Here is a 22859-nt window from a genome sequence, read left to right on the forward strand (position 1 = left end):
GAGCCGGGCGCCAGCCCGTGGGTGCTGCTGGGGGCGGCGGCGCGCAGGGGGCGCCCGCAGCTGGCGGCGGGGGCGGAGGGGCGGGCCGGAACGCGGCGGGCTGCGCGGCTCGCGGCGCTGGGCCCCGCTCCCCGGCGGCGGCGGCGGCCCTGCCACCGACCCCGCGTCCCCGCGGGCGGGAGCTCGTGAGCGCCGGGCGGCGGCGGCGGCGGCGGCGGGCTGGATGCGCGAACCCGGCGGCGGACGGCGGCTCTGGACTCCGGGCAGCGGCTCGCGCCGCGGACGAGCCCCACCGCGCTGGCCATGGCCTCCAACTTTAACGACATAGTCAAGCAGGGCTACGTGAAGATCCGCAGCAGGAAGCTAGGGGTGAGTTGCACGCTTGGCTCGCTCCTTCCCCTGCGCTCCTGGGCGCCGCCGGGGTGGGGGGCGGGGAGAGGTGACCCGCAGGGGGCCACTGGGGCTGGGAGGAACCGGGCCCACCCGCCCCGCAGCCCGCTTGTTGCTTGGCGGGGCGAGGCCGCGCACCTGCCCGCGGGGCTCTGCGGGCGGAGCGTGGGGCTCCAGGACCCCCCCTCCCCAAGTGCGGGGGGCTGGTGTGTGCCACCCGGAGAAGTGCGGCGCAGGGAAGGGGTGGTCAGTTCTGCAAATGAATGCGCCTGGGAGGAGATGCCCAAACGAGGCGATCCAAGGCGGCTCTCCAAAGTGTGCGCCTTTCGCCTGGAACTGCTCCGTGTGCAGACGCCCGTGTGCGTGTGCAAGATCACCATTTTCTGGTTCCCGCTTCCCAAGCCTATGTCGAAATTGTCTTTGGATGCCCTCCCAGCGCCGCGCGTTCCTTATCCCTTGCCGGCGCCTTGAATGCGCTCGGAAGTGGTACGCACCCGGGCTCCCCAGCCCTCCGCGCGCGCCCCTCCGTGTGCACCTGCGCCCGCGCGGACACGCAGCGACAGCAAAGTTTAGGCGACCTTTCGCTACTTTCTTGAAAGCCGCTCCTCTGGGGGGGAAAGAAGCAGTTAGCACACGCACACACGCGCGCACACACGCCGGGGAACGGATGTCCAAACTTCTGTGCTGACCAGAGTGGGAGGAGAGGGGCGCCGACGGGTGTGGAGGACCTGGGTGTGGACGGGCGGGGCGGCCGCTGCTGCTCGCGCTCGGTGCGGGGTTCCCCGGGGAGCGCGCCACGCCAGGCTGGGACCCCGACTCGCCCAGTGGGGCTGCCGTCTGGGAGAGGAAGTGCCGGTTTTCCGGAGCCCCTGGCCGTCTTGCTACCTCGGTGTGGTGTTGTCACAAGTTCCAGTTCTGTGGAGCCCGGGGAACCTGGAGGCGAAGCGGCCTGGAGCTGGACCGTCCCCTGCGCCCTCCCGGCTGTGTGAATCGCAAACCCCAACTTAGAGAGGGCCAGAACTTCGGGAATTTTCAGGGGAAAAAATAAAACAGAAGAGAGAAGCAATGCATCGTCAGTGGGTTGAACCGAGGCACAGTCCGCTTGGTGCGGGCTCGGCAGAGGCAGGTGTCGGGGGCGCGGGCGAGCGACGGGCTGCGGCGGCTGGAGGAGCCGCGAGGGCGCACGGGGCCGCCCCGGAACGCAGCAGGTCTGCATCAGGCTGGGGCCCGCAAAGCCCGCCTCGGCCCGCCCGGGGCGAGGGAGAGCAGGCGCGGGGCTCTGACCCGCAGCCGAGCTCCGAGGGCTTTTCCTCAGGCTCCGCTCCAGGGCGATCAGGGCCGAGCCACGTGGAGGCTGCTGGACACGCAGTGCCCGGCTGTCAGCGGGGTGCGGACCCGGCCCTGGCAGAGAAGGCCGCCTTCCCAGCTTGACCTTTGCAGCCCTCCTCTGACACCTCGGACCGCGGCAGCCCACGCGTGGACGCGTGCGTCTCCCTTGACGCGTGAGCGCGGCACCCACAGCCCCGAGCATCGCCTGGCTGCGCGCTGGGTCCCGGACTCCCGCAGGAGCGTTTCCTAGAGCCGAGCTCTCCAGAATTTTTGTTCAATGAAAGCTAAACAGGCCACCCAGGTCCAAGACAGGAGCGGAGGAAAGGACCTGGCGTGCAGCCGGGGTGACCGTGGCGCGCAAGACCTCCGCAGGGCCATTTCCGCCCACCTGGTGTGCACACACCGACCGCCTGTCTGCCAGCCGCCCCTTCTCGCCCTTCACCGCCACGCCTTTGTGGAGCACCGGGCAAGCAGCTGTATCAGTCCTCTTCCATTTCTACAGCATAGGCATCAGCGTCGAAGTTTGGTATTGGAGTGGTTCTGTTAATATCAAATCAAAATAGTAAATTAACCGTATTCTTTTTTTAAAACCCCAGAGACATTTTAAAAATTACTATTATTCAGGCTATTCTAGTATTCAGATAAGTTAATTCAGAAGGCAAAGCTTCACGAAGATGGTTCTATGAAGCTTAAGTTCTGAGAGGTCCTCATAGGATGGGAAAACTAAACGAGTATTGTGAGTCTTTAAAAAAAAAAAACCCAAAATGTGTAGTCATAGCAACGCATATTATCTAAACCTGAACATTTTAAGTTCATAGTTACTGATGCATAATTCTTAATCCATGGACTCAAAACTAGTAACTTTTCCAGAAAAGGTATTATATTTTAACTAAGGATGCATGATGATTTTTGTATAGTTTATGCCCAACACAGCATTTCAAAATGTACATAACTTTCATGGATAATTCTTAGATATTTTATTTATTACAGACAGAACTCAAAAAAACTAATTTGATAATATTCTAAAGAGAAAAGTGCCTGGGGTGGGGCCAGTTGCTTAGCCACAGTTATGACATGAAGCGCATTTTATGGTGGGCTGTCTCATGTATGCATTCCTCCTTGCACATTAGTAGTCAGTGTTGTGGGCATTTCCTGCCCACCGGCCAGTGGGCTGGCCTTTGCAAGGGTGGTTCTGGGTTAAGTGGTTAAGAGGGCCTTTGCGAATCTAGTGCAACCTGTTGAACATGGTCCCTTGGCCAACACTTTGGCCAAAGCAGTAAGTATCAGAGTGATTTTGACTATTTTGACAAATAAATAGAATCATTTTCCTGAATTTTACTACTGCTCATTAAAAATATTTATGAAATCATTAAGTTTTATAGATATTAGCTATTAGTATAATGCTATGACTCAGTCATTTCTTTAAACTTTATGTTAAGCTTTCATTATAATGTATCAATGTCTCTGAATATATTGTTTTTCTTTTGTGGGACATAAAAGTTGTGATAATTGGTTAATTTCTCTAGCCATCTTATCTCTTGCATAATTGCTATTGTAATTCACAATGTCATGGTTACCAGTCTTTTTTCTTTTAAGATAATGTTACTTTAAAAACCCAGAAAAATAAGTAAAGCAGAAGTCATGTTACTCAGCATTGTTTATCTCCTGTCCTTGATTACCTGCTTTCTTCAGACCTCTGGTAGATTAAATTTAGTGTGCACGGCATATATTGCAAAATAGTCTAACTCTTCTTGATATGCAGCCAAACTCAGAATTCAATCACTGGAGCCATTAATAACCTAACACCTTGCTTATTGTCTCTATAAATTTATAAAAAATAAATTCAGCGTTATGACATGGTATCAGTCATCGTCATCAACATCGTTATAATACTCTACAAAGCTATAATTGGACTTATTTTAAAATCAGACTTCACGCCATTGTTTTCCAGGAATTCCATTTAAACCCATCAATGCAGATGTTCACAGGCACATTGTACATGGCAAAATAGTATTCTGTAGAGACCTAATTTCTATTTCTTATTTAAAAACCACGTGAGAGACTGGTATGAGTGTATGTGAGTGCCAAAGGAGTGTCTCAGGGTGTGTGTGTGTGTGTGTGTACACATATCCAAATATACATACATTCGTATACACACCCACATTGATTTATACGTTCAGTAAGTAAATGAGTGAATGAATGCTCAGTCTGTGGACACAACGTGCCTATGGTTCATCACAAGGTATTCCCTGGAGGAGGGGAGAGGGAAACAGAGCGATCATTTGGTGGTAAGGGTTATTTACAAGAACCTCCTCTGTCATTACAATTCGTAGTATATTGAGCCAGTATTAGTCATTTTGCGCAAACTTGGCCACAGGGAAGCAGGGGAAAGTGGAGGAACATATTTGAAGTATTTAACGAGCACCAACTTTATGAGTTCAACTTCTACACAATGTTCTCGATTTTTTTTTTTTTTTTTTTTGACAGGCAGAGTGGACAGTGAGAGAGAGACAGAGAAAAAGGTCTTCCTTTGCCGTTGGTTCACCCTCCAATGGCCGCTGCGGCTGGTGCACCCGCTGATCCGAAGCCAGGAGCCAGGTGCCTTTTCCTGGACTCCCATGTGGGTGCAGGGCCCAAGCACTTGGGCCATCCTCCACTGCACTCCCTGGCCACAGCAGAGAGCTGGCCTGGAAGAGGGGCAACCGGGATAGAATCTGGCGCCCCGACCGGGACTAGAACCCGGTGTGCCAGCGCCACAGGTGGAGGATTAGCCTAGTGAGCCGCTGCGCCGGCCCTCGATTTGTTTTAAGAACTCTTTGTGAATTCTTCTGCCTCTTGCCCTCCTTCTCCCCTTGATTGAAACCTAAGGCACTTCCATGTCTGGCTTTATAATTATTGGTATTCTTTCAGTAAACACTTCTCTCCCATCCTTTTACAAACAGCTTTGCTTCAGTGAAAATAGGTGCAAGAGTAGATGTTCAGTAGAAGAAGCTTGTGAAAGTTTGTGCTTTCATAGGCACTCACTCATTAGGTCAGCCTCTGTATACTTAAATTTGCATAGAGTTTTAAAAGCATTTAAAATGTCTGTGGTCTCTCACATCTAAAAGCTTTTTTTTATGATGAGAAGCTATATTTGTGTGACATGCATGACCAATTTGCCAAGAATTAGATGAAATAAATATACCTCAGATAAAATATATATTTCATAGTTTTGGATTATCCAAAATTTTGAAAGAGATTTCAGGACCATTACCTCAGATATGAATTCTCAATCATCTGTGGGTTTAAGATGAAGAAATTGTTTTGGGTGTGTTTGTCTGATTCGTTCTAGAATGTTGTGCATTCTGGGCATGGCTTTCTGAAATGAATCAATAATACATTTATTTATTATTTGTCTCTTCTTCATTATGTGTGCTTGTAGAATGCATAAAAATTCCGATTACTGAAGTTCTCTATTTTGTTCTAGACTTATATTCATGATGACTATTACATATATTCTTAATATGTTTACATATGTCACTTATTTCTGTGAATGTGCCTGCAAATATTGCTGATTCTTGGTATTTTAGAGTAGAAATAGGTCTTCTAGACCATCTATGCAAACCTTGTAATATATTACAATCCTTCCAACTTGTATGTTTGCATGTGTGACATATCAAGCACGCTGAAAACTTAACTATCTACATTGGTGATTTTTTTTTCTTTGTTAAATACATATGTGTGCATATTGAGCATGCATGATCTTTGAATTTCAAATACTTAAGATCCAAGCAAAACAAACAAACAAAAAAGTCATCCTATCTATAAACCCAGATGTGTGGCTGGATTTTGATGTCAAATGCTTACTCCTATGTAGTAACTGGGGGGAAGTTGGGAAATCACGGTGAGACAGGAAGATGCACATTTCAGTTGTTATCGTGATAAATTTAGGGAAGACTCCTGGCAAGGTGAACTTTAAGCACTGCATTCCCTTATCGGTAACAAAGAGTCATTCATTACTTGCAGAAATCTTTGAAATGAATGAAATTAGTAAATTGTGAGCAGTGTAGTCATGTAGGGGTCAAATATCTTTGTAAAATCTGTATTCCCAGTTTCCTCACCTGTTTTCCAGAAGTTCACAATAGTGAGTGATTCTTTGGATAAGTATGAAATAGCTTGAAGAAAGCAGTTGACTCTGAAGCTGAGTGTGACTTTTTGTTTTGGGATTTGTGTTGCTAAGTGTTGCTGTGGATGCATCTGGACGCTGTTGAGCGCTTGCATCTTTGGATTGTATCTGTTTTCACATCAGCTTCTTAGGAACTGTAGAAAATAAAATACAAGTAAAAATAATTACCTGCATTCCCACTGTTTGAAGATAATTGCTAGGTTTACACATTTTGAAGTGCTAGCTTTAAGGAAAAGTAATTTTTATTAAATGAGATAAAAGAATTAAAAGGGAGTATACTATAACTCTTTGGCCTTGATTTTATTACTTTTGCCTCGCTTTACACTATTTACTTTAAGCTCTTGTAACTATACACAGAACCTACAAATTCTAGAATATTTTCACTAACTTTGTTCATAAATACCTGTTAGTTTTTATTTCAAAATACAGAGCAGGATTATCTTCTGAGTAACTAATTTTTATATTGTAATGCCATTTCTCAGTAAGAACATTGCATCTATAAGTCAAATTGGATAGAATAAGAAACAATATTTTATTATAAACAGAACAGAAATTCTGTTAATAAACTATTGTTTCCATGTGTGTTTGCAGTTATTAGTGATGGCTGTAATCTTTAAATGTGTACAAGATATTCTGTCTACTGTTTTTATTGAATTCATTGCAATAACAAACTTGTTTCATTCCTGGCTTAAATATAAAATTGCTGGGAACACAAACACAGTGATGGCTCAATTTAATTTGAGATTTCAAAAATAACGTGATTACACTGCATTTTGGGAATACTATATATCTCACGGTTTTTAAAGAATGTACATATATATCATCTTACTTAATTTTAGCAGCGGGATTTTGAGAGTATATTTAGTTTTTACCCCTACTTTATGCATATATTCAAATTAAAAGGAAATAAAATGAGTCAGAATTAAAGAGATGTAAGTTGGATTTAAGTGTTTGTGTACACTCAAATTTAGGTTTTTAACTTCAAGTTTAGTGTAACATTTATATTTAATAGCTACCATTTTGCAATACATGCACTCAAATCTTAACACAGTTAGGCATACTTTTCAGTCTTTTCTTCAGTTGGTAAGTTGGTGCAAAGCTAATGTTTTACATTAGATTGCAGGAAGTGGTGCTATGTTGTTAAAGAATTTATGCCACAATAAAATGTACTATACAGATACCATCACTTTGTATGGATACACTTTCATTTTCATTGATACAGATCCCAAACTCCTCTAATACCTCCTGTCAATAAAAAGTAAGTTCAAAATTTAGCTAACAGTATCTAGTAGAATCTTCTTATTTTAGCATTATCTAAATTTATGGAAAATTATCTTTTATTTAAAGTGATTATATAAAAGATTATTTAATTCAATGAAAAGCAGGTTTATTTAAAGAAAAATCTAAGTTAGAGGCACTGTACAGAATTACTGGCATTTAGCAAATCAAAAAAGTGATATGTAGTGAGGTAGTTAGGCAACAAATAGTGTGGCACCATTACCTGAAGGGCTGAGCTTTGAGTGCTACTGAACTGTACCATCTCTACCTGAGAGACTGCTTTGTTGTTCTTTGTTTTGTTACTTACTGCCTTTTAAACCTTTATTTACTTATTCTGGAGGGAAAGACATAGAGTGAGGGGAAGAATGGGTCAGTAGATTGGATCGCTCCCCAGGATGCCTGCAATGGCCAGGGCTGGGCCAGGCTGAAGCTGGGAGCTGAGAACTTAATCCAGGTCTCCACCATGGGTGGCAGAGACCCAACTAATGGAGCCATCCCTGCTGCAACCCAGGGTCCGTGTTAGCTGGAAACTGGAGTTGGGACTCAGAGCTGGAACCTGAAATGGAGTCCAGAAACTCAGCTATGTGGCATGGCATCTTGTGGGCCAAATGCTCTCCCTGCTTGCTGCAGTTAAGAGGGAAGGAGCTAACATAAAACTCTCTAAGTGATGTGCTGGTTAAATAAACTTTCTCTCCCTTCATAAAAATTGGCTAAATGCCACTCTCTTACTCATGTGTGTAAAGACCAGCCCCTGTTTTTTAACATGTGTGTATGTTTATAATATGTAACAACTAAATATAACATGTGTTTATTTCCCAATGGAATGTTAGTAACCGTACACACAAAATGGTTATCTTTCCTGACTGCATAACAATACCATTTCTCACTCCCAAGAAAATATTCATAAAATGTTTTACTGTGATGTAATGAAAGTTTTTATTATATTAATTGTTACATTTACTTTATTCTTTATTTGGAAAAGCAGTTGAAAAAATAGTGTACTTTCTCAAAAACTAATTTTTACAGAGAGGCAATCTGTTAAGTTCTATATGTACTGTTTGTATAATTAATAAATTTTCTCACATGCAACCCAAGAATAACAGCAGACTGTTTTTGTATTTGAACGTGCTTTGAAAAATATATTTTTGATTTAATTTCCTAGTAAGGTTACTTTTCCCTGAGAGCTTTAAAAACTCTGGGCTGGGCAACACGGGTGATAGTATCCCTGCCATTTACTTATGTTTTTATAGACTCCATCACACTTTGAATTTTTAAGTATTAGCTGTGTCTTCTGAGCAAATGCAAACCTAGTGCCAAATAATGATGTTGAGTTCAACTGTAAGCCACCAAATCTATTAAGTATTGTGTATACTCTTCTATAGTTTTAAATGACAACTCTTTTTTTTTATTTTTTATTTTTGACAGGCAGAGTGGACAGTGAGAGAGAGACAGAGAGAAAGGTCTTCCTTTGCCGTTGGTTCACCCTCCAATGGCCGCCGCGGTAGCGCGCTGCGGCCGGCACACCGCGCTGATCCAAAGGCAGGAGCCAGGTGCTTCTCCTGGTCTCCCATAGGGTGCAGGGCCCAAGGACTTGGGCCATCCTCCACTGCACTCCCTGGCCACAGCAGAGAGCTGGCCTGGAAGAGGGGCAACCGGGACAGGATCGGTGCCCCGACCGGGACTAGAACCCGGTGTGCCGGCGCCGCAAGGCGGAGGATTAGCCTAGTGAGCCGCGGCTCTGGCCAATAATGACAACTCTTTCCAACTCCAAAGGCTACTTAACAAACATTCCATGGTTTCCTGATATTTTGCATAATTATCTACATTACATAGTGCTTTATTTAAAAAAAAAAATCACTTTCAACTGTGACTATGTAACTGGAGTCATCCACAGAGCTTTCTGTTTCTGCTTGAGCTTGCCTTATTGAAATGCTCTGGCTGGAAGAGAGCCTGGGTATGTTTTAAAGTCTCCCCAAGTGCTTTCAGTGTGATGCCCGTGTTGATAACCATTACTATGCAAGGATGATTTTCTAGGAAAGAGAAAATGTGTCACATGTTGCACTACCTTAAACTGCTAAGCTCGATGGTGTTAGTGCGAAGACTTCTGAATAGCCCTTTGGAGACCTAAAGTTCGTGATTCAATCAGTCATGCAGCTGTAACTTGCTGACAGTCTATGATGTTTTATAATTGAGCATACTAAAAGGATACGCTGAAATTTCTTTGAGATATAGAGATGCGCTCTTTAAACACTGTGATGGACGTAAGTTAAACTTTCCAGTAGACTCCAGTCATGGTTTCTGTCAGTGCATGTGACACATGACTGATACTTCACCAGCCACCAGGCTGCCCCGGAAGATTTCCTCCTTTTAATCTGTACATCCTAATCTAAGTATTGGAGTCTTTAGAATACCATGGGTATTTACATTGTACCTAAGACTCACGAAGTTCTGAATGATGCAACAATGATTTTTCTAGTTGGAGTTTCAGTGCTTTAGATTTTATTTTAAAAGTCTGGGATGGGCAATTGGCATTTGGCACTTAACTCATAGGTTAAGGCACCCACATCCCACACCCCACCTATGTTTGACACATCTTGGTATCTTCCTGGGGGTCGAGTAGCTGGACTCCACTCCTCAGCCCCCACGCGGGAGATCTGTCCTGCCCATCGTGGGCATTTGAGGAATGGATGAGCAGATCGGAGCTCTGTCTGTCTGATGGCCGCTCCCTCTCTACATCTTGAAAAAAAAATTATCTGAACTCAGCATCACATTTGTAGTTTTCAAAGGTCTAGGTTCAGGTTTCTAGAAGACAGTGGCTACAGCACAACATTTGCTCCTGGTATCTAATAACTTTCTTGGGTTTTATACCTGAGGAAATAGGACATAGATGGATGGGTAGACGAAGGGGAGAGAACTGACACAATATGGCACGTATGTCCCAAGTCCACACAGATGCTATGTGCTGTTGGATTTTACAGGGAAAGTGATCAACAGATTGAGAAAGTATGAATGTGTATAGGTGTATAAAAATCCCCACAAAGGAAAAATCAGTGGCTGGCTGGGTGTGAAGTGTTGACTGAAGGCCCAGAATAAGAGGGTATTCTGTGAATCTGTGCAATGGGTAACATTTTCATTTTCAAAATTACAAGATTGCAGAGAAGTGGGACTCATGTCAAGGAGCCCAGCTGGAAGTGAGTTGCGTTTTAGTATCCTGAAAGGCATTGAGCAACTGTGAGGGCTAGCCACGGATGAGAATCATTGCCGTGGCAGCATTCTGCTTTTCCTGCTCTGGGAACAAGTCAGCCTTCCTTCTGCTATTGTTTGCATTGAGAAATCAGATCAAGGTCTTGTTTGCTATTAAAAATTGTTAGTCTTTTTCCTCTGGCGGCTTTTGACATCCTTTTTTATCTTAGGCTTTTAGGAGGTTTGATATGATATGTGGAGGTGTAGTGTTCATTCTGTTCATCGTTCTTGGAATTTATAGTGCTTCTTGATTCTATGGCTTGATATCTCTCTTCAGTTTATTTATTTATTTATTTATTTATTTTACAGCTAGAGTTATAGGCAGTGAGAGAGAAAGACAGAAAGGTCTTCCTTTGGCCGGTGCTGCGCCAATCGAAAGCCAGGAGACAGGTGCCTCTTCCTGGTCTCCATGTGGGTACAGGGCTCAGGCAGTTTGGCCATCCTCCACTGCCTTCCTGGGCCACAGCAGAGAGCTGGACTGGAAGAGGGGCAACCGGGACAGAACCTGGCGCCCATATGGGATGCCGGCGCCACAGGCGGAGGATTAGCCAAGAGAGCCATGGCGCCTGCCCCTCTCTTCAGTTTTTGAAATGTTATCTGCTAATCCCTATTCCAATATGAATTCTGTCTGTTCTCTCTCAGCTTCCTTTTCCATGTATGATGTAATTTCTATCACATCTTGTTTCTCTGTTTTCTTTCTTCTATCGTCATCTCTCACAGCTTCAAGATGGATGTTTTTTTCTGACATTTCTTTCAATTCACTATTTTTGAAATTAGTTCTTGAACCTATGCATTGTTAATCAATTTTGATTATTTTCCTTCTGGGTCTAGAATTTGCTGCTTCTTTTTTTATTTTCCTATAAAAATAAAGTATGGGTTCTTCCTTTAGTCCTGTTCAGTGAATTACCTGTGTATTTGCCCATCACTTCTAGTCTGCAGTGTGTGGGCTGGCTTGAATAACTCAGGACTCGCTTAATAGAAATGGAGCTTCGTCAGCTGATTGAATTATGTAACGGTTTCCTTGTCTAGATCATTCGGTCACATGATCCTCCAGAACCCAACCAAACAAGAGTTGACTGGAGCTCTTCCCTCATTTTGATAGCTACTCCATGTGGTAATTTTGATTGACAATATTTTTCCAAAAAAGTCATCTGTTTCCATAGTAGACATAGTGGGGAGTGGGTTGATAATGTTGAAAGCAAATGAAGATATTTGAGTGATAGGACCAACTACTATGGTTGGAGGGGTACGCACCTGTGTCTAACATGCCTCTGAGTAAAAATGGTATGGACATGAGACAAGAAGCAATTGCAAGCCTGCACTCACCCTGGACTTAATAAAGAAGGTCAGATGACTTCTTCACTTCAGGCAGTACTTCTTACTCCTGTATACATACTGCAGTCACAGGAGAGTGTTTCTGAGGGTCCTCCCTACTGTTTGTTTTAGTAAATAGCAATAACAAGATCTGTTCCCAGAGTTTCTGGCTTAATTGGTCTTTTGGCAAGAGGATTATTTGGGTCTGGTTTGATTTTAATCCTTCCTAGTGAGTATAGAATAAAGTACTTTTTACCAAAACAATTTTCAAAGCAAGTTGTTTATCAATATGTTTTATGCAGAAGTCTGATGATCTGGGATAAAAAAAAAAACAATACTACATCTCCATTAGTAACTAAGTAAATTAGTGGTTTGAATGCCTATATCATTCATCTGTCTTCTGTTTTTTGTTTTGTTTTGTTTTGTTTTGTTTTGTTTTTTTCACCCAGCACTTGAGTTTGCAGAGCACCCCCACATTATGGATGATGAATGTAGCAAATGCCCTGCATTATGGAAGATGAGAGGCCAAAAATATTATTTTCTCATCTCTCTTGCAGCAAGGGCATGAGAACACAAATGACGCTTTACCAATTACATGAACCTGGGACGGACTATGGGTTAATGGCAAAAGAGGCAATTCAGTGCAGGGATTTTTCACAGTAAACAACAGAGCTGTCATTTCTCCTGCATTGGTTTATGGATGCAAAAGAATGAGCAGTGTGAATTGTTTTGGTAACTATTCAAAGGCAACACCCTCACAAATCACTTTAATGATATAGGGATCAGCTGTGGTTGCTTAGTTCTGAATTTGGTTCTCCAGGCCTCTCTCCCTAATTTGAAATAATGAAAAATTTAATAAATTCCTTTCTGTCTAAATCCACCAGTGTCAGCCTCTATTGCTTGCAACTAATACTTGTTACTGATAGAATGGAATTATTGGAATTGACCCAATTAAATTTTACAATACCTTATATAATAATTGATGTTTTAGAGTGGTGAATATGAAATAATTCTTCTTAGCAATATGTAGGCCCGAGAATTCATTTTCTATTGTAGTTAACCCTACCTGGAGCATGAAAGAATCATTAGAAATTCTTTCACAAGTGGAGATTTGTAGATGTAATCATCCATGCAGATAATACAATTTTTACAAAAGTTTATTTCCAAGGAAGGGCTTATGCAAACACGAACACACATGGTGACAGATGTTTGACAAAGATCCGTAAGTAATTCAGTTAAGGAGGGATACCTTTTCAACAAAAGTTGGAGCAACTAGACACTTTACAGACAAACTAAATCAGCCTCAGTGTAAACCCCACAGCTCTAACTCAGAATATAGCATAGATTTAAAAATAAAACATGAAACTATAAAACTTCTTTTTATTTGTGAGGAAGACAGAGACAAAGAGACAGGGAGAGCTCAGATAATTGGTTCACTCCCCAGATGCTCGTGATGGCTCTGGGCCAGGTCTGGGGTCAAAGCTGGAAGCGGGAGACTCACTCCAGGTCTCCCATATTCGTGTCAGAAACCCCATTACCTGAGCCGTCATCTCTATATTCAGGAATTTGGACTTGAATCCAGACACTCTGATACGGGATGCAGGAGGCTTACTTAATGTCTAAATCCTGGGACAAATCCCTGCGTCTAAAGCTGTAAAACTTCGAGAAGACTGTAGAAGAAAATCTTGGAATAGTCGGAGAGTTCTTAAACACGACGCCCACTCTCTCGGCTTTAGGGCCACTTTCTTGGAACCTTCTGTGCCCTGAGAGCCAAGTGGAGGAAGAAGAGAATGCACAGGCTGAAGCACAGAAGAAAGATTAGATGGAATCCAAGTAAACTCCTGGCTTGTGCACCTGTCATGGCCAAAGGAGCAGAAGGAGGAAGTGCCAGACCCCAGGACACTGGTTGCTGGACAGCTTGCTACTGTCTACAGCTTATCTCCAAAGATCTGGAACTTCCATCACCAACAGTTCCCTGAAAACACCCTAAGACCCGCTTTGCTGACACCAATACAGTCCCTGATGGACCTTTGCCCTGGGCCTGTGACATTCTAGACTAATCCTGTTCTCAGTTGTGGCCGAGGGTAATGTGTGCACAATAAATCATCTCTTCTGCTGTGTTAGCTGAAGAATAAAAAACAACAAAATAAAAAAAACAAAACAAAAAAACCCCACAGTGCTGAAAGTATGATCCACAAATAAGGAAAACTGATAAATTCATCTCATTAAATTAAAAAAAAAATTGCTGTGTGGGAAACCCTGCTAAGAAAATGAAAAGAGAAACTATCAACTAGAAGAAAATATTTACAAACTATATAGCACTGACAAAGGACTAGTATTTTAAAAAACTCCCAAAATATATAGTACATTTTCTAAAATCACAGAAAACAGTTCAGTTATAAATATGAACAAAGGCATGAGCAGACTTTCAACAGAGTGGAAGTGTGCAGGGCCAGTGAGCTCCAGAGCAGAAGTTGCCTCCCGAGCTGCCAGGGGTGGGAACTAAAGCCACCAGGAGACATCGCAGCACACCTCCTTGAAAGGCTGGGATGGAGACCACAGCAGAGCAGTGACGACACCCAGGCTGGCGAGAATGCAGAGGCTGGATCACTCACAGGTTGTTGTGGAAATCTGAAATGGTTCAGGCACTCTGGAAACAATCTGGCAGTTTCCTGAACAATCTACATGGGTGTCTGCCATATGGCTTGGCAGTTGCACTCCTGGACATTTACTCCACACAAATAGCAACTTCGGCTCAGACACAAACCTATGCATGAATGTTCACAGCTGCTTTGATTGAACTGGTACCAGACTGAGAACAAACCTGATGTCCATCACTGGGTGATTGGATAAACCGTCCGTATTGTGCAGTACAACTCAGCAATGGAAAGGAACAAACTGTTGACACAGCAATGGTGACTCAATAGATATAGGTTGAGCGAATGAAAAAAGTGTCATTTCCCAAGGGTTATTTTCTATGTAGTTTGTTTCTTACAACATTCTTGAAATAGTGCAGTTATAAGAACAATAGATTAGGACCGGCGCTGTGGCGCAGTGGGTTAAAGCCCTGGCCTGAAGCGCCAGCATCCCATGTGGGCACCTGTTCTAGTCTTGGCTGCTCCTCTTCCAATCCAGCTCTCTGATATGGCAGTGGAAGATGGCCCAAGTGCTTGGGCCCCTGCACCCATATAGGAGACCCAGAAGAAGCTCCTGGCTCCTGGCTTCGGATTGGCTCAGCCATTGAAGCTGTCTGGGGAGTGAACCAGCGGATGGAAGACCTCACTCTCTGTCTCTACCTCTCATTGTAACTCTTTTCTTTTTTAACTTTTATTTAACAAATATAAATTTCCAAAGTATAGCTTATGGATTACAGTGGCTTTATCCCCCCATAACTTCTCTCCCACGCGCAACCCTCCCATCTCCCGCTCCCTCTCCCATTCCATTCATATCGATTCATTTTCAATTATCTTTATATACAGAAGATCAATTTATTATATAATAAGTAAAAATTTCAACAGTTTGCACCCACACAGAAACACAAAGTGTAAAATACTGTTTTAGTACTAGTTATAGTATTACTTCACATTGGACAACACATTAAGGACAGAGATCCTACATGAGGAGTAAGTGCACAGTGACTCCTGTTGTTGACTTAACAAATTGACACTCTTGTTTATGGCGTCAGAAACCTCCCTAGGCTCTAGTCATGAGTTGCCAAGGCTGTGGAAGCCTCTTGAGTGCGATGACTTCAATCTTATTTAGACAAGGTCATAGTCAAAGTGGAAGTTCTCTCCTCCCTTCAGAGAAAGGTACCTCCTTCTTTGATGGCCCGTTCTCTCCACTGGGATCTCACTCACAGAGATCTTTCATTTAGGTTTTTTTTTTTTTTTTTTTTTTTTTGCCACAGTGTCTTGGCTTTCCATGCCTGAAATACTCTGATGGGCTCTTCAGCCAGATCTGAATGCCTTAAGGGCTGAATCTGAGGCCAGCATGCTGTTTAGGACATCTGCCATTCTATGGTAACTCTGTCTTTCAAATAAATAAAATAAATCTTTTTAAAGAAAGAACAGGCCAGCGCCGCAGCTCACTAGGCTAATCCTCCACCTGCGGCGCCGGCACCCTGGGTTCTAGTGTCGGGGTGCCGAATTCTGTTCCAATTGCTCCTCTTCCAGTCCAGCTCTCTGCTGTGACCCGGGAGTGCAGTGGAGGATGGCCCAAGTGCTTGGACCCTGCACCCGCATGGGAGACCAGGAGAAGCATCTGGCTCCTGGCTTCGGATCAGCACGGTGTACCGGTCGCAGCGGCCATTGGGAGGTGAACCAACGGCAAAAGGAAGACCTTTCTCTCTGTCTCTCTCTCTCTCACTGTCCACTCTGCCTGTCACAGAAAAAAAAAAAGAAAGAACAATAGATTAATAGTTAGGGATAGCAAAGAATGAGTGGGGTGTTTGTGAGAGGAAGGTGGTTGTAGAAGCACAATAAGGAATAACTTGTAGTGATGGAAATGTTCTATATCTAGACTGGATTCGTGTCAGTATCCTGGTTGTGACATTTGTTGTTTTACAAGAAATTATCAGGGCAAAATTGATAAATTGTGTACAGCTTCATTCTATTATATTTCACAACTGCATGAATAACTATGATTATCCCCCCAGAAGTTTATTTTAAAAAGGGCACAAAGCCCAACCGCATTTTAGAAACATGATAAGCAATCTGTTGGGGTACAGCTATAGTGAGAGTAGTGTAGAAAATTAGAAATCTGTCTTTAGAATCATTAGCCTGGATCTGATTCACAACTCTTTCAATTATGAATTGTGCAACCTATGGCAACTTTAAAATGCTTTTGGACCTCATTTCATAACTGTAGAATGGGGATAGAAATGCCAGCCTCTATATGATTTCCTCACATTGGGTGAAATAATATTTATTTGAAATGTATTGCTTTGAGGGTCAAAAAGATGGGCAAAATACAAGGTTACTAAAAAAATAAAATATTACTTTAGGCCTTGTAGAATTGGGGGCGGGATTTCGGATGGAATGCATATTCATATAAACATTCCTGATGAATACACTCATCATTTCTGAACTATCATGTTGTTGGCTTAATGAACACATAACCACATTTATTTAATTAATTAATCACACTTTGCAACGCCCTTGCCTATAAGCACCGTATTTCCTTATGCTCTCCAGATCTCGACGAGGAGTGAAGGAAGGTGGGAAACAACCAAGGCCTCATAATGAGTGTGGGTGTGACTACTGGGCGGTCTTAACGACACAGCAACTGCTCTGAAACCTAAGCCATGGCACAGAAAAGCTAACTTTGTGTTTTCGCGTAAAATTTAACTATCTGGAAAATATGTAATTATGCAAATATGACTTAACGGGATAGCTATTTGTAATGCCACTTGTGAAAATTGGGCAGAAAAAGTCTCTTTTTGAAACTGAGAATTTTCCCCCTGAGAGTGAAAACTTTCATCTTCTACATTGAGTTTTTCCCAAGAACGATCTGCAGAATTGGGAGCCACAGCTGGCTTCTATTTTTAAAAGCTTAGGGCTCCAGGATGCCCTGTTTCAACATTCCACCTATTTAAGAACATGCACCGATCTGCTGTCTCCAGAGTGACTCATGTAACTTCCCAGACGTGGCAGTTTGCTTCTCTCTCTGGTTCAGGACATTTGTCTGTGATCCAGAGTGATCACGTATGACTGTAACGGTGGTGCAAAGTCAAATCTGAGCAGACTGTTATGTGAATGCTCTTTGGGGCTGGATATTTCATCCTGGCCTAGTTTGAATATATTATCCCACTTCCATATATTCTATAAACCAGTTAAGGGTATGGGAGGGATACAACAATCATACTATTTTTATCTCCTAATTACCAAAAATTCATGAAGATCAATAAGTAGCTGTTCGTTTTTTAGAAGAGTGCTATTTTTCTGTGTTTGAATATTTTTGGCGTTTGCTTATGTACTTTTGAAACTAATCCATTTATTTTTGTCTAAGATAAATGAATTTTATAATATCTGATAAACTTGATGTGCTTTTCTGAGTATGAAGAATCATGACAGTTTTTCTCAGTGAGTTCTCAGGAATACATAAAGTAGGACTTATATTTAATGTTGAAAACTTTAAAACAAACACAATGTGGATAATTTTTTTACTTCCAGTCAAGAAATAGCTGCTTCTTAAACTTAGTAAGGAAATAATAATAGACTAAGAAATATGAGTGAGGTAAAGCCCTTCCTAGCCTAAGTAGAAATATTTCATTTACTAACTGCAGCTTATTCAAGGCTTGCTCTCTTTCGATTGAGGAACATGTAAATGTTCCTCATTTTGCAGTTGCAATTTGGTGTTCTTTGTGCAATGAGGTTTATATAAACTGCATTTGCCTATAGAACACCTTAATTCCCAGGAGCTGAAGGGGTTGGACACTCCATTGACTACACAAACAGCAGTGTAGTTTCTGTGACTTCCATGTCAAACTCCAGAGCCATGTTGGCTAAATTTGGAAAATATTATCACTTACAAGAAGGTAAATCTCAACACCATTCTCATGAAATTGCCTTTTGTGCCTCTGGTAAAATATAGGTCACTTAGCTACATTCCTCCCCCAAAAGTGCAGGTAGCTATATTAATGTTCATGGTGATACATCCCTGGTCACAACTCCTTTTTAAATGATAATAAAATGTCGCAGAATACAAGTTATATAAAGCTGCAAAAAGAAGCATGGAAGAAATTTCAGTATTATGCTGTCTGCTGGTCATTTTAGTATCTGAATAGAATTTGAAGCGGACACAATAAAATTACTTTAAGAAATGTAGTAACACCTAAAGTATTTGAATATTCATTATTTAATCTAAGATTCAGAATTGGTGATGAAGAAAGTCACTCTTGTTCTGCAATTAGAATCTATAGTGTACTTGGTACATTTTAAAATTAGAAATATTAAGCATATGTTTATATGTGAATAAATTGAGGATGTGATCATATGAAATATATTATGGATGAAGGAGTGAAGAAAAAAGCCCCCAAGTGGCTTTGATACCAAGTCCAGAATCCATCATACATGGAAGGACACGATTGCCAGGCTAGTCAGCACAAAGACGAGGTCTCTTGTACAAAACAGTCAAATTGCGAGTACAAAAGGAAAGTTTTGGGAAGGAAGTTCCAGATGCCACTCTGGTGAACCCATACATGATGAGAAAGTGAAACAGCTTTGTTGCTGATGGGCAGGAAGTTTTAATGGTCTGGCGCGAAGATCAAACATGTCCTTAAGCCAAAACCTCACCTATAACATTCCCTGAAGTCAGCCCTAACTCTCGGCAGTTCTCTGAAGGGTGAGAGAGGGGAAGTTACAAAGAAAAGTCTGAGGCCAGCAGAGGTTCCTTCACGAGAGTTGAGGGAACCAGCATCTCCATAACCTAACAGTGCAAGCTGAAGCAGTCATGCTGAGGTTGAGGCCACACGCAGTATTCAGAAGATCTAGCGGAGGAACCAGCAGAATTCCAATACACACGAAACAGCGCTACAGTGGAAGAGGCTGATAGCTAGGACTTCCACATGGCGGGGAGTCCGTGATTAGCTGCAAAGCTTCAAAGGTCAGGTTGACCTCTTGTTGGGGGCTACTGCAGCTGAAGACTTGTTGAGAGACAGTGCTCATCACCATCTGACAATCCTAGAGTACACTCTCTTGCAACCCGTGGGTCAAGGAGTAAGTTCAAGTCTTGTTATTTAAGAAATACGCTTTGTAAGGATAGACTTGCCAGGGATAGTGGTTCCCTTTGATGGTACTGTGCAAAGTAAACTGAAAGCCTTCTCGAAAGGACTCCTCATTCAAGGTGCCCTTAGGAACTTTTGTGATTCACTGGAAAAATTCAAACCATCAAAATTAACTGGCGTTCAGAAGAGATTTAAAACTCATGGATGACTTTGAGAGGATCAAGACATCATTGGAGGAAATGACAGCAGATGTCATAGGCATGACAAGAGAAGAATTAAAAGCAGAGCCTGACTATGTGACTAAATGGCTACAGTCTCGTGATCAAACTTTTATTGGTGTGGAGTAGCTTCTTCTGGATGAGCCAATCAAGCGGGATCTTGCAATAGAATCTGCTCCCTGTGGTGATGCCGTGAACTCTGCCGAAATGGCAGTAAAGGAAATGCCAGTGGCATATTTAGCATATTACGTAAGCTTGGTTGATAAAGTAGTGGCAGGGTTTGATGGAATTGACATGAATTTTGAAAGAAGGTCTATTGTGGGTAAAAATTCCTTTTTCACACACCACGGCATCTGTAGGGAAATCTTGTGGCAAAGGAAGAGTCAACTGATGTGGGGAACTTTGTTCCTGTTTTAAGAAATTGCTGGAGCCACTTGAACCTTCAGCAATCACTACCCTGATCAGTGAGCAGCCACAAGTTTGAGGCAAGATCCTCCACCAGCAAAAAGATTATTACTTGCTGACAGCTCATGTTATTATCCTTGTTAGCAACAAAGTCTTTTAAATTAAGGGATCTGTGTTGTTTTAACAGACATAAAGCTATTGCAAACCTCATAGACTACAGTACAGTGTAATGTAATTTTTGCAAGCACTGGGAAACCAAAAATTCACATGACCTGCTTTGTTGCACAGATCTGGATTTCAACCTGCAGATCTCCAAGGCATGTCTGTATCAGCATTTTGGAATATTTTGGATTTAATTTCACCTCTTTGCAACATCACTTCTCTCTTTGCCTTGGGATAAATAACATTTTGCTGTTTTGTGCTTGACAAAGTGAGAAGGTATGTTGGAGTTTTAAACCAGAGCAATTACTTGATTACATGCAACTTAGATGTATTAGTCTTGCACGTCTGTGCTCACACATTGAGACATGTGAAGGCACAGGAACCGGTGTGGAGGCTGACAAGGTGATGGTATCTTAATCATACCCTGGATCCAATCTCCCTGGAGTGCCGCGTCTCCTGACCTTTGCCTGACTAGCTCTTCTCTGTCATTCAAAAAATATTTTGTTTATATCTCACTTCAGATTGTGTCAGCTGCAAGTAGTCCAGCCAGTCACCTAGAGAGCCCTCCATTTCTGGAGGGTGAAATGAGTTTATTTTACTACAAACAAACTTTGAAATCCATGTATAGGTTCTTCACAGTATGCATTTTTCTCGAACTTTCTGAAGACCCCTTGTGTACCCTTCCATTTCCAAACCTAAATGCGTTTCCTGTGCTCCTAGTACCCGGCTCTCATATGCCTGGAGGGCCAGGAGCCCACGCTTGTGCCTCCCAGAGCTTCTGCAGCTTTTCTTCTGCTAGCTGCTCCCTCCCAAGCCTTCCACCAGCCCTCACTGCAGGATTGCTCCAAAGGGTCTGCTTTGAAACATCTTCTTGCCCTTGGAATCTTTCATTCTCACGTCTCAAAAGACTTCTCAAAAGACATTTTAAACTTTGATCTCACTTTCAATCTCTTGCATTTACATGCCCAAATTTCTATGAAATTAGTCTTGCTTAATTCTCCTTTTACAGCCCAAGCCCATGTGTTTAAATAGAACATATTTCCTGTGTCAGCCATTTTGTCACATATAAATATTTCATTTCACATTGTAATTAGATATTTCAATTAATATTGCCACTCTGTTGAAAGTTATTCACTATCAGACATCAGACTCTCCCCCGTTTTCTCATTCAGGACATCAAAGCAAATGCCATAACCTCAGAATGTCTGCTTCTGTGATTTCTTTCCGATCGAAAATTCTGCTTCTCACTTAAGGCTCAAGTGCTACTCTGACTTTCTCATGGTCCTCTTTACTGTCTGCTCAGTTATCCTTGTATTCCTGCTAGTTTAATTTTTTTCTAAATTTCAGTTTGAAATATGGAATCCCCCTTTTAAAATTTACCAGGATTCCTCATTATGCAGAAAAATAAACACTGCTAGTTCAAAGCTATCCACAAGGCCTACCGCTGTTGCAGTTAGCTTTGCTTTACATTATTTCAAACATATTGGAAATTACACAGAATTGTATTACAGCCTTCCAGTGTACCCACATTTTACCAATATTATCTGGTACTTATTGTCTGATTTTCTAAAATTGAAAAATACTGAGAATTGAGGATTCATTCGAACCTCTTCCTATTGTCACATTCAAGAGTTGTATTCAGTATTTATCTAAATCACTACATGAAGTTTGTTCCTTTCAGTCCTTGAGTTATTCTCTGTTGCACAAATAAATCACTCTTCTTCTATTAATAGACATTATGAGACTTCACTGTTTTTTGCTTTTAAAAACCATGCTTCAACAAACACACATATGTAATTCTCCTTGATTGCTTGTATGCACATTTCTCCAGGGTATGAGGGTAGAAGTACAGCTGTTATTTTTAAAAACATGTCCATTTTCACTCTACTAGATTTTCAGATGATTTCCAAGAAATCCTTGCTGTTAATACGCCCAGAACCAGTGAAATGGAAGGGCCTATTTTACCACATTCTTAGCAACAATGCTATTACCAGATTTTTAAATTGTGAACTATTTCAGGCGTACAAGAAGCATATTTTTTTTAAAAAAGATTTTATTTATTTATTTGAAAAGCAGAGTTATGGAGAGAAAGGGAGAGAGATCTTCCATCACCTGGTTCACTCCCCAAATGGGTACAACAGCCAGAGCTGGACCAGGCTGAAGCCAGGAGCTTCTTCCTGGTCTCCCACATGGTGGCAGGAGCCCGAGGACTCTGCTGTCTTTTGCTGCCTTTTCCAGGTACACTAGTAGGGAGCTGGGTCAGAAGTAGAGCAGCTGCGACTGGAACCAGCACCCTTGTGGGATGCCGGTGTTGCAGGTGCAGGCTTTGCATGCTACCCACAATGCTGCCCCCCACAAAGCATACTTTTTATGAAAGGAAACAAAATACATACAACTGCAGACCAGTAGTTACTTCAGAAGAAAATCCAGGTTTATAAATCTGCACAGTTTTTCTATATTTATACATTTGTATTTTCTTTAAATATTGCGTGCTGTTGCTTTGCATAGTTTTAGCTATATAATTCGAAATAAGTAGTATGTGAATCCCTGTGTTTGCTCAAGATTTTGAAATTTAATTGTTTTGATGTATAGAGTCCCAGTTTGCTCATTTTCTACTTCTGTAAACTAATGC

At 42.3% G+C, this 22859-nt stretch overlaps 1 protein-coding gene across 2 annotated transcripts in view; it reads left to right on the forward strand.

The window, feature by feature from the left end:
* The first annotated feature begins 239 nt into the window (after positions 1–239).
* The window catches only part of DOK6 (docking protein 6), a 475096-nt gene continuing 452476 nt past the window's right edge, over positions 240–22859 (forward strand). For both annotated transcript variants that reach the window (XM_062201788.1, XM_062201789.1), the window contains exon 1: positions 240–369. In XM_062201788.1, the coding sequence (XP_062057772.1) occupies positions 304–369 (66 nt within the window). In that variant the 5' untranslated portion in view covers positions 240–303. The remainder of the gene's footprint in view (positions 370–22859) is intronic.

The sequence above is a fragment of the Lepus europaeus genome, chromosome 9 (assembly GCF_033115175.1).
Source record: "Lepus europaeus isolate LE1 chromosome 9, mLepTim1.pri, whole genome shotgun sequence".
Lineage (NCBI taxonomy): Eukaryota > Metazoa > Chordata > Mammalia > Lagomorpha > Leporidae > Lepus > Lepus europaeus.